Below are 16151 nucleotides of genomic sequence, written 5' to 3' on the forward strand. Positions count from 1 at the left end.
CCAGTGACAACAGATAAGTACCGCACATTCGCATAAACTAGCACAATCATTTAACTGAAAACAACTAAATGAGCCTAAACAACATGGATAGCCTTAGCAACATGCATGTTGCAGATAACCTGAAAGCATTAAATGGAACTTAGCTTGTGAAGACGTTTGAGAGAGTGAAAGCAGCTGTGAAGTGGACACTTGATCTCTTGATATCCTTCTTGGGGATGAAGTTCCCATCTGAACTTGTTCTTGAGTCAGTCACATAACTCGTGGAGTCCATGACAATAATGTAGAGATGCGTGAAGTAATGCTAACTCAGTCACTTCCGAATAAGGCAGCTTTTGATCAATGCAGTGAATTCACGTGTTCAAGTTAACGAACTTGAATGAATCGGAGGTGAGACCATTGGGGAAACGAATTCCACTTCTCTAAATTCCCGATTCCCAGTGATGATGGTGTTTTACCTGCCGAATTCGCCATTTAATTAGCTATTGAGCGATGCGAAAACTGCTGATAATACTGAGGGACTTTATATATGAATGCTTAGATAGGTGTCGTATTCCCATAGGTAGATGGGGATCAGCTGAGAGTCAGCTGATGCAAGCTTGACTAACGTGACCTGCCAGAACTAACGCTACGCTTGATGTTGTTTTTGGTTATTAAGTCAATTGATCAGAAATTATTTATTTTTAAGTGAGCGAATGCTAACTTGATGGCATTACTTTTTGTCCCCACAGCCATCTTAGTCTGACGCATAATAGGCCGCAGATTAAAAGAGTTAGGCCTTTGGCTTGAGAAGGCCTTAGACTTTCTAACACATGATAAAACAGAAATAGATAAAGCTACAGGCACACTGGATTCCAGCTTGTTATGTAAACATTTGTAAATGTGCTATCGTAGCGGGAACCCGACACATATCATTGAGAGCTGTTATCAGGTGTTTTTGGTTCACCTACAGCAGATGGAGGAGGGTGTGGGCCCTGGCATTGTGACAGCGACCGGAGGGCTCTCACAGGAGGAGAAGGGCGAGCTGGGCCCACAGGCCCAGGTGGTTGTGGGGCCCACCGTTTTTTAGTTGATATCTGCTTGCAGCAATAGAGTGGGAGAGTTTGGTCTCAGCATACACCACTTCCTCCATTTTCTCTGGGAAGCTTAGAAGTGGATACTGGAGAGAGGGGAAATGTGTCTGGTGAGAGGGGCTGTGGCTCTGGTGTTTCCGGTGGCTGAAATATACTGTCCTGGCTGTTTTCCAGAAAGTCATCCTTGGGTGCTGAATCTTGGAGCCGTTCTAAGCATCAAAGCGTCACAGTCTGTCTGTGGTGAGTTCTGTGGGCAGGACTCAGTCAGGATGGTGTCCATGAGCAGTGCTTGTTGTGGCTGTGTGGTGTTATCAGTGTCCTTGTGGGATGTGTCAACCACATGATGATTCAGGAGCTGATGTGAAGTCCTGTGGTCATTCATACTCTGTCCAGGTGTTTGTGTGCCATTCAGGTTTAGTGGATTGGCACACTCTACTGAAGGATGATGGAAGAAGAAGTAGATATTTTCCTGTAGCACTCTTGCTCCAAGTTTGTTTGGGTGGAGGCCTTCCAGTTTAAAAGTTGTCTATGGCCTCAGAAAAGATTGAAGTTGTCACTCCACAAGTTCCCTCCTTTCATATTGCAGGTTCTTTGTAGCCATGTATTTAGCCCAAGCAACCGTGAGAACATGTTAGTTTCTCTTGCTGGGAGTGGTCAACTGATGAATGACTGAAATTTAAGTCTTCAAAGTGTTTCAAGGAGTTCACTGAAATCTCTCTAGGAGTTCTGACTGTATATCACTCTTTCTGAATATCATTCTTCCCCATATGATTGATGAATTGATTTGTGCTTCATTAGAATTGTTCTGAAATTCCCTGTTCACATCAGAAACGGTTGCTTGATTAAAGCAGCATGTAGTTGTAGTCATGCTACTGATGTTGCTTATTATAGAGTCTAGGGATGTCAACGATTAATCGATGATCGATTAATTGTCGATAAGCGATGCAGTTGATTAAAGCTAACGATGGTCGATTAAGCTATTTAATTTTGGGCTGCATGCGGCTCATGCCCAAAAAACGTGCGAGCAGCTGTGAGTGACGGTATATAAATGCATCATCATTCATTCATAATGTACAAATTAAGCTTTTAATGTGATTTAAACTTTAAAAATACATTAAAATAGAAACAACACAAAGTTCTTCAACATGGAAAGCAATAGAAATGTTGTAACTAATTTCCCCAGATAATTGTTTCATATCGTGCGCTTTGCAGGGCTGCGGGACACAGGACAGATATGCTATTCATTCTTTACTACGACATAATAATTTGTGACCACTGTCCATGTTTCATTAATTTTGTTCCTTAAATAACCCATGATTTAACTAAAATGAACAAATTAATAAATCGAACGAATTCTTAATTCATTGCCATGAAATCTTTAATTTCCCTTTCCGCATGTTTACCACAGTAAGAGATGCGAAAACAGAGATAAAAGGTGAATGACAATAAAATAAACCTGCAAAATTAGAGGGTTAGACAGTGAGGATTTAGGAAAAGAAACAATGCCTAAATATTATTGAATTTGTGGAAATTTGTGACCAACCGGCAAACCAGAACAAAGCCGCGTAAATGTAGGCTATGGGCTCGAACGGCATCCAAAAGCATGGTCGCGATGGAACATTTTCCAGCTAGCCAATTATTCCTCTACTAAACAAAGCTTTTATACCACACTTGTCATAATCAGAGCTTATAATTGGTAAATAAATAATTGCTGGATTCAAAACAGCAATTAAAATTTGCTGTGACTGACACGGACAATATGTTTTCCTGAAGCATTCAATTATGTCACTAAACGGTGATGCCACAACTACGCGCATCTTTCACAAGTTTCTGCAGGACCTAACTAGCCTAGGGCACAAGGTTGTCAAGCCCTGGAACAAAATGGAATGCTTTAAAGGGGTCATATGATGCGATTTCAAGTTTTCCTTTCTCTTTGGAGTGTTACAAGCTGATTGTGCATAGGCAAGATCCCTGAAATTGCAAAGACTAAAAGTCTCAAAACCAAAGAGATATTCTTTATCAAAGTTAAGACTCTGCCACGCCTACCTAAAATGGCTCGTTCTAACACGCCCCCACATATCTACCTCACTATGTGGAAATATTAGCATAATGCGCCCAAATGTTCAGCAAAGAAAGAAGGCGTGGTTTCAGTAACCGCAGTTAGTGTTGATGCAGCCATGTCAGGGAGACGCTGTGTGTTTCTAGTTAAATCAAATTAAAATTAGTGTGTCAGATTGGTCGAGACGCTACAATTATATCTTACTCCAAAAAGTGAGTTTTTTTTATGTTTCAGCTGTTCGATCGCACCGGCACCTCACGCGTGCACACCCCACATATTACAGCAATTCATACTTACATCGTAGTCTGTTCATTATCAAAATAAAATAGTCAACCATAAAAATAAAAGGTTACATTGGTCAGTTTAAATAGACCGTAGTATACCGGTCCACTCTGCTGTTATGCCAAGGACGTTTTTGCTCATGTGAAGAGGATGATCTTTTCCGTCTATATGCGAATGCGTGTAAAGTACAAGCCTAGTTTACATTATAAATAATAGTTTAACATTCAAATACATTGCGAATATGGAAACATTTGGATTTGTGCTGAATGAGACGTGAGTAATAACCTCCAAATACATCTATACAAACCCGCGCTCGCTCAGATCTAATGCACTGTAAATGCCGGATTTTTTAAAACAAATAGGCCTACCGGAACGCAAAAACTAAAAATCTGACATTTTCCGGAACAGGATCCAGCAGGATCAAATTAAGTACTGGTCCTTGACTCCTCACATAAAAATGTTTCATGTGAGCAACAGTGTGTTTTGCTACAGCAAATGGAAGCGGTTCACTGACTGCGCAGCACAGCCACGTTTAATTTTATTTTAAATGCCATAATGTCAGTTGAAAACATTGCAATTGTGTTTTAAAATACAACAACAAGCACCACGAAACCATTTAAAGAGGCGCTTTCAGCGTTCTCCGTGCCGGGATAGGTAACAGTCAACAAAGTAAAATGATCTCAAACGCACAGCGCGCTCTCTTCATTTTATCAAATGATCATAATCACATCTATTCATTTTACAATCCTGCTACTAGCATTTTATTCAGACTAAAACCCCTTAAATTCGGTTGAGAAAGCAGGGTTTTTTTTGAGTGGCTTTTGCACATCCTGTCACACCGGTGACTGCGTGCCACTGCAATAGACGCATTTTGCAGCAATAAGGTTAACGATTAATCGAATAATTGATCGTTAATTTAAACAATGATTGATCATGGAAATGATCAAAAATTGACATCCCTAATAGAGCTTGGCTGTGCTCTGAACTGAATACCGCTGTCTGATCAATCTTGAGCGCCTGTTAGTAGCAATGTTAGCTGCTGGCTGATACGATCCATGTTCAATCACATTTGGGGATTCCTCACCCAAATTCATTAATGCTTCAAATCTGTTTTCAAGATGTATAGGAGATGGTAGAATACCAGTGTTCACAAGCCTCGTCATAGCTGTATCTGGTGTAGAGGTTGATTCTGCGGCAATGATTCTGCCATTGATTAGTGTGTCAATAACTTTCGGCTTGTTCCTCTACACTTGGTATGAGATTCAAAATGTTGAGATTCACTAGATTCACAGGACTCACCGGGTGTATGCTGAAGGGGTCTGTGCTGGTGCTCTGCTGTGTGTTCCACCTGTTTTGGAAGTCCAGTAAGTAACTTTGTTTCAAGAACCACAATCCTTTGTAGAAGTCTGTGGAAGTTCATCCAGCAAGTAGATTCCACAAAAGGCATTTTCTTTCTCATCTGTTTGAAATGTAGGCAGCTGTGTTTTCCCGTCTCCGTAAGCTGCTGGCAGTGGGAGGCAAGAAATCTCCTTTTCTGTAGTATTATTCCAGTCCCGAAAGTTTTTAGTTTTTGTGTTTGTGCCAAAAATGTGTTGTTTGAGCACTATCTTATTTTATGGTTAGGAAGTTTCAATGTTTACATTGTCATTACGCACATTTGTGTTCTCATAAAACACGCATTGAGTAAGGGCATAAATCGGACAGTTCATCATGATACGGTCTGATATAATTTCTCATGCCAGTAATACAATATTTGTCAATACCTCAAAAAATTCAGTGATATGATTATGATACAATTCAATTCAGGGGAATATCGATCAATATTTCAAAATTAGGGGTGTAACAATATTCAAACCGAACCGAAAATCTTATGACCATACGTATCGCGGTATCAGCATTAGTGTACAGGATCTGTGAATTATGTCTTAAAGGAACAGCAGTCTATTCCTGCTTTTTAATGTTTTTAATGTTAAACAACAAAACACAAGGAAATCACTCACTTCTCTTGATTGAATAGCTTTTGTAACTTCAACAAGAATTGGTCTTTAATTTATACAGTGAAATATGCACTGTTATTTTACATTTGTTTACTTTTAAATTTCTGTGCCTGAAAATTACTGTTAAACACCTGAAAGACACTGTTTATTTTATTTGTATCTTTGCTCTATTGTATTTATTTGTGCTGTTGCATTTAGTTTGATTATTTGTTTTTTCTTTTCTTTATTTTTATTTGACCATAGTCCTTTTTTCCCTGAACATAGCACATACCGAACCGAACCGAACCGTACCGAACTGTGACCCTAAAACCATGAACTGAACTGAACCGAACCATGAGCAATCTGAATCGTTACACTCCTAATCAATATTATATTTTGTGGCTATTTTACGCAAATAGTTAAATTTTTATTAACTCACAAATGCAACCAAAATATATAACATGAACATTTATCTGAAAATTGCACATCTTATACCCCAACTGACACATCCAAATAAATAAATACACAGACTTTATTTGTTTATTTTTTAAATAATAAAGAAAAATAATTATTGGAAAAAATATCAAGTCATACATGAGTTCAGTTAATCTGATGACAATTTATGTTAATAGTCAAGAAAGCCTTTCAGTCTTCTGTACTAAAATATGCAATGTGTAGAATCAAGTGTAAATCCTCATTAGGAAACAATAATAATGAGGTATGCCACTTGTAGAAAAACACTTGTAGTTTACATTTCCAAACATTAATTTAGCCATTTATTGTAGTAGTCCAGTGAGATTTTTGTTTGCACAAGGAGTCTGACAACAGCCAGTGCTCCACACAGATATCTGATCTCATCGTCACCCAGTCTGTCTGGAATTACATGAAGAAACAGAACAAACTGAGACAGACTAAATCCAGAAGAACTGTGGCAACAGCTCCAAGATGCTTCAAGAGACCTACCTACCTGCAAAGCTACCTGGAAAACTATGCGCAAGTGCACCTAGGGCAAAAGCTGCTTTAAACGCAAAGGATGGTCACACCAAATGTTGATTTAATTTAGTTAATAGAAGTTAATTATGACGTTATTTTTGACAGCATCCTCATTTTACAGCATTTTTACACAAGTGCCTAAAACTTTTAACAGTGCTCTAGCTTTGCAGGTAGGTAGGTCTCTTGAAGCATCTTGGAGCTGTTGCCACAGTTCTTCTGGATTTAGTCTGTCTCAGTTTGTTCTGTTTCTTCATGTCAATCCAGACAGACTGAATGAGATCAGATCTCTGTGTGGAGCACTGGCTATTGTCAGACTCCTTGTGCAAACAAAAATCTCACTGGATTATTACAATTAATGGCAAAATTAATGTTTGGAAATGTGAACTGATATTTCCTACTGACACAATACAGCAAAAACTAGAAACAACTGACTTAAAATATTTTTTAGCCGGTGAAAATACTACTGTTCTAATAATTTTGGCCACCACTATATATATATATATATATATATATATATATAAAACACCATTTTGTGTTGAAAATGGATGTGTATGATCAATAAGAATGATTGCACTGTTGATTGTTATTGGTTACCTGCTGTAAGACTTTCTCAGGCTCACTGATGTGATTGGCTGTTGAGCAATGTGATGCGAGTCTGTACTGCAGATCATCTCTTAGCTGATAAATAGCTAGAAACAACTGACTTAAAATATTTTTTAGCCGGTGAAAATACTACTGTTCTAATAATTTTTGCCACCACTATATATATATATATATATATATATATATATATAAAACACCATTTTGTGTTGAAAATGGATGTGTATGATCAATAAGAATGATTGCACTGTTGATTGTTATTGGTTACCTGCTGTAAGACTTTCTCAGGCTCACTGATGTGATTGGCTGTTGAGCAATGTGATGCGAGTCTGTACTGCAGATCATCTCTTAGCTGATAAATAGGTTCCACTGTGGTTAATCGAAACTCCTCACGTTCCTGTTCCAGGTCCAACTCTAGTTAAACACAAAGGATGCACTTTATGTGATCTAAAAGCAACTAGTACAGACTCTCAGTATAAATCAATAATATAAAATCATCCTGCTGAAAAAGAAGAAAAAAAATGTTTGCTGGTCTTGGGTCTGGTCAGGCTGGTCTAGTTTGAAACCAGTTTGGCCATGCTAGGAAAACTCTCAAGCCAACTGAGATCAGCAAACTAGCTGGTCGTGAATGTATTATTATTTTAATAAATCTAAATTATTTCAATATGAATAATATGAAACAAACAATATTTAATGTATGTACTTTCAATATCACAACTAAAATTGGAAGGAACTTTACCATATTCCTGTAACTGAGAAAGGATATCCGTGTCTGATTCTTTGAATCCACCTCCATGAAGAAAACATTGAAAGTCCTTCTCAGTCTTGTGCCTGATACATTCAAAAAAACATTATAGATCATACACTTGAGATTAAGAAAATGAGTAGTATACCATGAAGACATGTAGGGACATAACCATGAAAATTAAGTGGGAGCACCTCCTAAACTAATGGTTGAACTAATGCAGTATATTACATTTGATCCTCCTCAATCATAAATATTTGGTTACAGCTTTGTAGTCATGTTTTAAAAAACAGAAAAGGGAGAACAAGAAGAGATAGTTTAAAGTCTTCTTATAGAATGTGTCTGTAACAATGTTCAAGTTCAGGGAAGAAGGAGGCAGGAACCGGCAGACATTTAACAAACTTTAATTCCAAAGTAAGCAAACAACAAAAGTAAGTGACAGCAGACGACACAGACGACTGCCGCATAAACATAAACAAAACAGCAACATAAATATTCCAGGCCTGGTCCTCTCTCATCCTTTACTGTCGTCACACCTTCATTTATCCTTCCGGAGCTCCTCCATGGGACTGGAGTGGTGTGGCGCAGGTGTCACACATTATCATTTGCCCCACCGGACTTGCTTCGCTCCCATGGCTCTCTGCTCCGCCCCACTCGTCACAGTGTCCATTCTTGCTTATGAATTGGGTAAGTGGTTGCGGAACAGATATGTCTTCACCTGAACACCATGATGGTCAATGCAGATTCTGGGAAATTACTTTTAAAGATTACATTTAGATTTATTCATTTAGCAGACGCTTTTATCCAAAGCGAATTAAAACTGAGTAATACAACAAGTGATTCATCACAGGAAGTGCTTGTAATACAAAGTTTCAGACATTGTCCAGATCAATACAAGTACTAGACAGGGGGGATTAAGGAAAGTGAAAATAAAAAGTTGTTGTTTTTTAGGATACAGGCAAATGTTGACGAAAGAGATGTGTTTTCAGCTGTCGCTTGAAAATTGTCAGGAATTCAGCATTCCGGATGGGGGTGGGAAGATCATTCCACCAGTCAAGAACAGTGAATGAAAAGGTACTGGAAAGTGATTTTGTGCCTCTCTGTGATGGTACCACGAGGCGTCGCTCACTTGTAGATCTCAGGCTTCTGGAGGGGATGTAGATTCGTAAGAGTGAGTAGAAGTAGGAGGGTGCTGAGCCTGTTCTGAGGCTGTTCTATATGCAAGCATAAATGTCTTGAACTTGATGCAAACCGCAACCGGCAGCCAGTGGAGGGAGATAAAGAGAGGCGTGATGTGGGCCCTTTTGGGCTCGTTGAAGATCAGTTGTGCTGCTGCAATCTGAATCATTTGAAGAGGTTTAATTGTGCATGATGGAAGTCCAGCCAGAAGAGCATTGCAGTAGTCCAGCCTAGAAATGACAAGGGCCTGGACAAGGAGTTGTGCAGCATGCTCCGTTAGGAAGGGCCTGATCTTTCTGATGTTGTGCGATGCAAACCTGCAAGATCAAGCGGTTTTTGCAATGTGGTCTTTGAAAGTCAGCTGATCAAAGATTACACCAAGATTTCTGACCTAAGTGATGAACCTAGCTGGATGGTAAAATCATGCTGTAGAGTCAGAGAGGCAGGGAAGATGAGAAGCTCAGTCTTTGCCAGGTTGAGCTGTAGGTGATGTTCTTTCACCCATGCCGAGATGTCAGCCAAGCAGCCTGAGATCCATGCAGCTACCGTTGGATCATTTGGTTGAAATGAAAGATAGAGCTGAGTGTCATCAGCATAGCAATGGTAGGAGAAGCCATGTGCCTGTATGATGGATTCCAGTGATGCAGTGTATATGGAGAAGAGGAGGGTTCCAAGAACTGATCCCTGAGGAACCCCAGTGACCAGTTGATGTACTTTGGATACCTCCCCTCCCCAGGTCACCCTGAAAGATCTACCTGTGAGATAAGATGCAAACCAATGAAGTGGAATCCCGATGATGCCCAGTGATGAGAAGGTGGACAGGAGGATCTGATGATTCACAGAGCCAAAAGCGGCAGATAGATCCAGCAGAATGAGAACTGATTATTTGGAATCAGCTTTCGCAATCCGCAAACAGTAATGCAGTCTCAGTTGAATGCTCACTTCTGAAACCGGACTGGTTAACGTCCAGTTGGCTATTCTGTGAAAGAAATAATGACACCTGGTTGAAAACAACTCGTTCAAGTGTTTTCGCTATGAATGGAAGGAGACAGAAAGGTCTGTGGCTATCTACAAGTGAAGTCTTTAATGTAGGCTTTTTGAGCAGTGGGGTTACTGGAGCCTGCTTGAATGCGGTGGGGAAAATGCCTGTGTGAAGAGATGTGTTGATAATATGTGTGAGTGCTGGTCAGAGTGTAGGAGAGATTGTTTGGAGAAGATGTAAGGGGATTGGGTCTAGATGGCAGGCTGCAGGATGGCTGGAAAGAAGAAGCTTTGATACTTCTGCCTCAGTGAGGGGACAGAAGGAGGAGAGGGAAGTTTTAGCAGTGGATGTGGTTGGTTTGAATTCATGTGTGTGGAGCTGAGAACTGACTGCTGATGGTTTTAGTTTTGTCTGTGAAGAATGTGGCAAAATCATCTGCTGTTAAAGAGGTGGTGGAGGGGGACAGAGGAGAGAATTTAATGTTTTTATGTGTGTCCGAAGTGCTGTTGATCTTGTGGAAATATGAAGATGTGTCAGTATGGTTGGAAGGGGTAGCACGTGCTGGCCTGAAGGGGAGAGGACATATATTGTCTAGACAAGAGGTTAAAGGGGAGCATAACTACAAAGGAAAGATGGGAGGGTGAAAGGGAGAGTAGGTTTCACCTAAAAGTAACCCGTAGAGGGGTTGGTGGCACACAGGTAGCAGGATGTACGTTAAATGTTATAAAGAAATGATCAGAGATGTGTAGGGGTTTTACCAAAATGTTGTCTGCAATTACGTGTGTAAATTAAATCAAGCTGGTTGCCTAATTTTTAATTGCTTATGGTGGTAAGCTGTTTGAACTCATAATCTATTTTTCTAATTACAAATAAGTGCAATCAAAAAACAAATTATAACAAACTCTGAAAACTATATACACTATCTAGAAATAGATAGTACACAGAATGATCTTTCCTAGCAGCAAATTAAAATCTAGACAACAAAAACAAAGTATTAAGCAAACACTTAGGTGTCCACTTAATCTCAGAAAAGATACAGTTCTTCTGTGTTCATTTTTTTGTAAAAAAAAAAGGACCAATACATAAGGATGGAGCTGGCAGTGGACAAGAGCTCAGAGTCACCCAGAAGCCAGCCAGGCCAACTGACAAAGGTGATGACCCAGGTGGAGTCTGGTGAACAGAGAGAGCAGGTGACACTTGAGGACCAGGAGACCAAAGTGGAGCCACGGTCATGAGTGGCCAAGATAGAGCTCGGGTGCCAGAGGACTGAGACGGAGCTGGTGGGAGTGAGGACTGAGGTGAAGCTGAAAGCTTGGAAGTCCGTGGCAGAGGAGCCGAAGGGACGAGGGAACCCTATGGAGTTGGGAAGGACGATGGTCACAGGTAGAGCCTAGGGAACCAGACAGATGGTTGCTTGCACACCTGGTCAGACTGGGCAGCGGCCTTTGTCTCCGGGATGGACAAGGCTGCAGGCTTGGTGTGTTAAGATCCTCTTCTCTCTCATCAATGGTTAATTAAGATAGGAAAAGGGGAGCATAAATAAAGAAACAAAATAGATATTCAAACTTTTAAAGGGGTCATATAATCTGATTTCGAGTTTTCCTTTCTCTTTGGAGTGTTACAAGCTGTTTGTGAATAGATAAGGTCCCTAAAGTTGCAAAGACTGAAGTCTCAAACCCAAAGAGATATTCTTTATAAAAGTTAAGACTCGTCCACGCCCTCCTAAAACGCCTCATTTAAACATGCCCCCACATGTCTACGTCACGATGTGGGAAGATTTGCATAACACCGCCCAAATGTTCACACAAAGAAAGAAGGCGTAACTTTGATTCTCGCTGTAGTATTGTTACCGCCACCGCCATGTCGTGGAGATGGTGTGTTTCGTTGTGAAAGCGAAACTACTTTGTTTGGCCTTCCAAAAGAGGACACAACTAGAAATCAGCGGTTAAGTTGTAGTTACAACACTGTTCCAGAACAGTTCAAACCAAATATTCAGATGTGTGCAGCGCATTTTATGGAGGACAAGGACTGTTTCCTGGGAGAGTAGCCTACAATGCCGGTGTTCTGACAAATAATGCTGACTCACAGCCTGTAAGTACGCATTCATATTTAAAGGATTTGCCATGCAACGCAACACGTAAAAAGACAGTATAAGTCATTATAATAAGTAATTATGTCTCAACAAATGCATCGTTTGTAATGGGTTTTATTGGTTTTGTCTCGTCGCACCAGGACACGGCATCACAGTATGGTAAGGGGTGTAACATTTCCATCACACACTTGAGGTATTCGGCCAATCACAATGCACTGGATTGCTGGCTAATCAGAGCACACCTCGCTTTTCAGAACGATGAGCTCTGTAAAAAATCGACGCGTTTCAGAAAGGCGGGGCATAGAGGAGAAACAATAATGTTTGTGGAAAATAATGTGTTTTTTTAACCTTAAACTGCATAAACACATTTCATTACACCAAATACACAAAAAAAATCTGTTTTTAGTAACGTCATATGACCCCTTTAAAGCAAGCATAGGAACAAAACAATAACACGCCAGATTTATAGGTATGTATGCACATTTCTACCCCTACTTTTTGGTTCATGAGTCATTGTGTAATACCTTTGAAATTAAGCTCCATCTTGCCTCAAAATGTTCAGCTAAAGATCCACTGTTGGATCCACTGTTCATGTATGGGTGGTTCTAGCTTGAGCCATTTAGATGCGATGCTATTCAGGGCTGCTGCAAGTAATATCTGAAGTAAATAATTCAAATTTCTTTCCTTTATATCCTCAAGTATTGCCCCTAAAATTGCTAAAATGGAGTCAAAATGAATGTCAGTGTTGGACATGTCACTAAGTACTTTATAAACATCTTCCCAAAATGGGTTTAACTTTGGGAAAGACCAGGAGATGTGAGTATGGTTGCCTATTTGTGCCCCACAATCCCTCCAGCATCTACTCCCTCCAGTCCCAGGTTTTAGTAGTGAGTCTGCTCCAGACCCAGAGTTCAGTAATGGACCTTTCTAGTCCTGGAGTGTACACTGGAGCCCACTCTAACAACAGAGTCCATTCCCATCTGTGATTTTGTTATAAATTTCCCTCCATACCAGGAGTCCACTCCAGAGTTCAACCAAAAGTAAATCCCAGAGCTCAGCTCAATGCCCGCTCTCATCCCAGAGCTTAGTCCAGTGTGCACTCTTATCCTGGAACTTATCCCACTGTCCGCTCTCATCCCAGAGCTCAACATGGTACTTGAACTATCGCCAAAAATCCTCAACCGACATGGCCACCAAGTCAAAATCTTCTGCACTCTTGACTATTATGCCTGAGTCTCTTGATATTTTTGCCATCATGCCAGTACCTGGCCAGATAGTTCAAGAAGTGTCAGAGACCCTCCTATCACTGATTGCTCTCCTTGTTATGGTGGTGGCAATAATGTGTGTTTGGGCTGCACACTGTTCTCCTACTTATATAGAAGAAGCCCGTTTCTGAGTTTCCTGTCTGTCTAGATGCGACCACGAAGGTCATTCCTGAGTTTTCTGTCTGTTTAGAAATGACTAAGGAGGTCGAGCCTGAGTTTTCTGTCACACATCCAAGTGATTTCAAGCTAGCAAATCCAACTGATGGTCTCTGACCAACCGCTCTGTCTGTGGTTAGACTTGCCTGCTTGGATGTGGTGGCCTTCAGTTCTATCTTGGAGGTCTTCAGCTCCACCCTGGGGATCTTCTGCTCTGCCAGCTCCATCTGTGCCTCCATAGTGGTTTCCAGCTCCACGTGATCCGCCGTAGTGGTTCTCAACTCTGCCGGTCTTACTGAGGGGTTCTTCACTGCTGTCTGCTCCACCCTGGTGGTCATCTACACCGCTATTTTGGTGCGAGGTTGCACCTTCTAGGAGGTGGGAGTACTGTCACAATCCTCAGTCACCTGCCCAGTCACTATTGAACTACATTTCCCAGCATCCCTCCGGATTCCTACCTGTGCAGATTCCTCAATCACCACACCTGTTTGCCATTAGCCTTATCAGTTCCTCCATAAAAGCCAGCACTAAACTCACATGCTTTGTCCAGTCTTGTTGTTTACACTCATGTTGCAACCTACCCGTTTACTTGCCTGTGACACTAACCTCCTTCGATCTGTCAGCAAGCCTTCATTTGTATGCCTTCATCCTACTCATCACCGTGGACTCTATCCTCACCCTGCTAAAGGCAAACCCTGTGTCCCAATGTTCTTTCTATTCATCCTAAATAGAAAGTGAGATTAGAATTAGTTTGTCCCAAAGCATAGTATGTTGTAAAGAGTATGCCAAAAGTCCCTGGATGGCCTACTATTTCCGGTAGATTTTTGAAGTGTGGATCTGTGCACAATCTAATGGCTAATATTGTCCAGAATCCACTGTGCTTGGTTCAGAAGGATTTCAGAAGGATTTGGTTCAGAACTACAAACACAAATAAAAAGCATAAAAAAACCTATAAACGTGGCGGATGTGCGAGACCGACGGTTAAGTAGATAGGTTTAGATAAAGGGGTTTGAGTTACTAATAATCAACATTTAACCTGGTAAAAAAATATTTATTTAATGTTATCTGTGTTATATTTGAACTTATAAGCAATGTGAACTTATAAACTTATAAACATCCATTTGGCCATTAACTTCTAAATGCGGTCCGTTAAAGAAGCAATTGTATGAGGTGATAGTATGTCCCAAAGCTTGCCTACTCTTCTATTACACACTCAAAATTGTGTACTTTTTCCTCACCAAAAGAGTACATATTTTAATGGTGTAGTATAAATGGGAACATTGGGATGCAGGAAAGACTGTTACCATTCAGTTAAGTGTTGCTTGCATTCTCAAGACTGCTACTACTCACCTGATATCTCTGCTTGTGCTAATCAGTTAATATCAATAAAGTTCCTGTATGTTTGGACATCTCCTGTGTTGCCCTCTTCTGTTTTGTTAACAGCACCCTCTCAGATAGGCACAGTCCCATAATATTCATTTAGCTCAGTCCTTTAATATTAATGGGGATATCTCTGAAGTAGCATTGGTATCCAGGCAGAACTGTAATTCATATTTTATAAATATGATAAATGCATCATCATTGAGCAAAAATTTAATCTCCACTGCCTGGATATTGGTCTATAACCGAGATATCAGTCTATAACCTAGTGTCAAAGGAGCATGGTCTCAGAGTGTTATTAGCAATATTTTCATATCTGTTAATCTATTCAGCTCTGATATAGGGGTGAATAAGTAATCAATTAGCCGATATAATGAATGCCTAATAGAGTAAAAGGTAAAATATTTCATATTTGTGAATTTCTGTCTCGACACATCCTCTAAATCTATTTCCTTAAGTTGTTGAGATAACATCTTACTCATTTTAGGGAGACAAAATTTTTAGAGTCAGCAGCCTATCCATATACTGTGACATAACACAATTGAAGTCTCCAACCAGCAATAGGATCTAGGGCTGTGTATCCCCAACAAATTCACGATACGATACATATCACGATACAGAGGCCACGATACGATACATATCACGATACGGGACCGCACTGAATTTCACCTCAGCAGAATTTAGTAAAACAGCTGTTTATTAAACACTGCTTACCATAGGGCCATTGCTAACTATTGGCAGAACAGGCACTTGACCTCTGCATTATGAAGGGCCTCTATAACTGTACCACAGTACAATAGCCTATAGGTAATGGCATATGTTTCATGTTTACATTGTGCACTCCCCACCAGGTACAATATTCTGATTGTTTGCATCTTGTTTTTAAGCCCATAAATAATAATGTACTCGTTCTAATAAATGTATATTGCAATGTCATCTTAACATTGCTGGTAGGTTATCATTGCACAAATCAACACACTCTCTACGTTTAAAAAAGAAAAATTAGAAGAGTTCTAAACTAATGCGCTGTTTTCACTGTACCTCACGCACACACGTTTAGTCACTAGATCACGCTGAGCACACAGACATTATTTTTCGCGTTTAGACAAACCTTTTAGTGCTGCCCCTCAATTTTATCAATAAAATAGCTTAATCGCTGAAGAGCTACATTATCTTTCTCAACAAGGAGCTGGTGACATCATCGTTTCTAAAGCAATTAAAGTCACAGCTTCACTGTTAATATAGAAACGCGACAAAATGGTGGTAATTCATACATACACAACCTCTCTCTCTCTCTCTCTCATAAATGAACACTTGATAAATCACACTTTTCTGATAATAGAATACTGAAGTGGAGATCGCTAAACTGCAA

At 40.2% G+C, this 16151-nt stretch overlaps 1 protein-coding gene across 1 annotated transcript in view; it reads right to left on the reverse strand.

The window, feature by feature from the left end:
- LOC107568894 (coiled-coil domain-containing protein 148-like) overlaps positions 1–16151 on the reverse strand; it is a 72204-nt gene that overhangs the window by 38788 nt on the left and 17265 nt on the right. The window contains exons 4-6 of the mRNA XM_016254887.1: positions 7720–7811; positions 7249–7394; positions 6975–7040 (exon numbers count right to left, since the gene is read on the reverse strand). Of these exons, the coding sequence (XP_016110373.1) occupies positions 6975–7040; positions 7249–7394; positions 7720–7811 (304 nt within the window). The remainder of the gene's footprint in view (positions 1–6974; positions 7041–7248; positions 7395–7719; positions 7812–16151) is intronic.

This window comes from Sinocyclocheilus grahami, unplaced genomic scaffold, assembly GCF_001515645.1.
Source record: "Sinocyclocheilus grahami isolate Dianchi unplaced genomic scaffold, SAMN03320097.WGS_v1.1 scaffold1290.1, whole genome shotgun sequence".
In the NCBI taxonomy this organism is placed as follows: domain Eukaryota; kingdom Metazoa; phylum Chordata; class Actinopteri; order Cypriniformes; family Cyprinidae; genus Sinocyclocheilus; species Sinocyclocheilus grahami.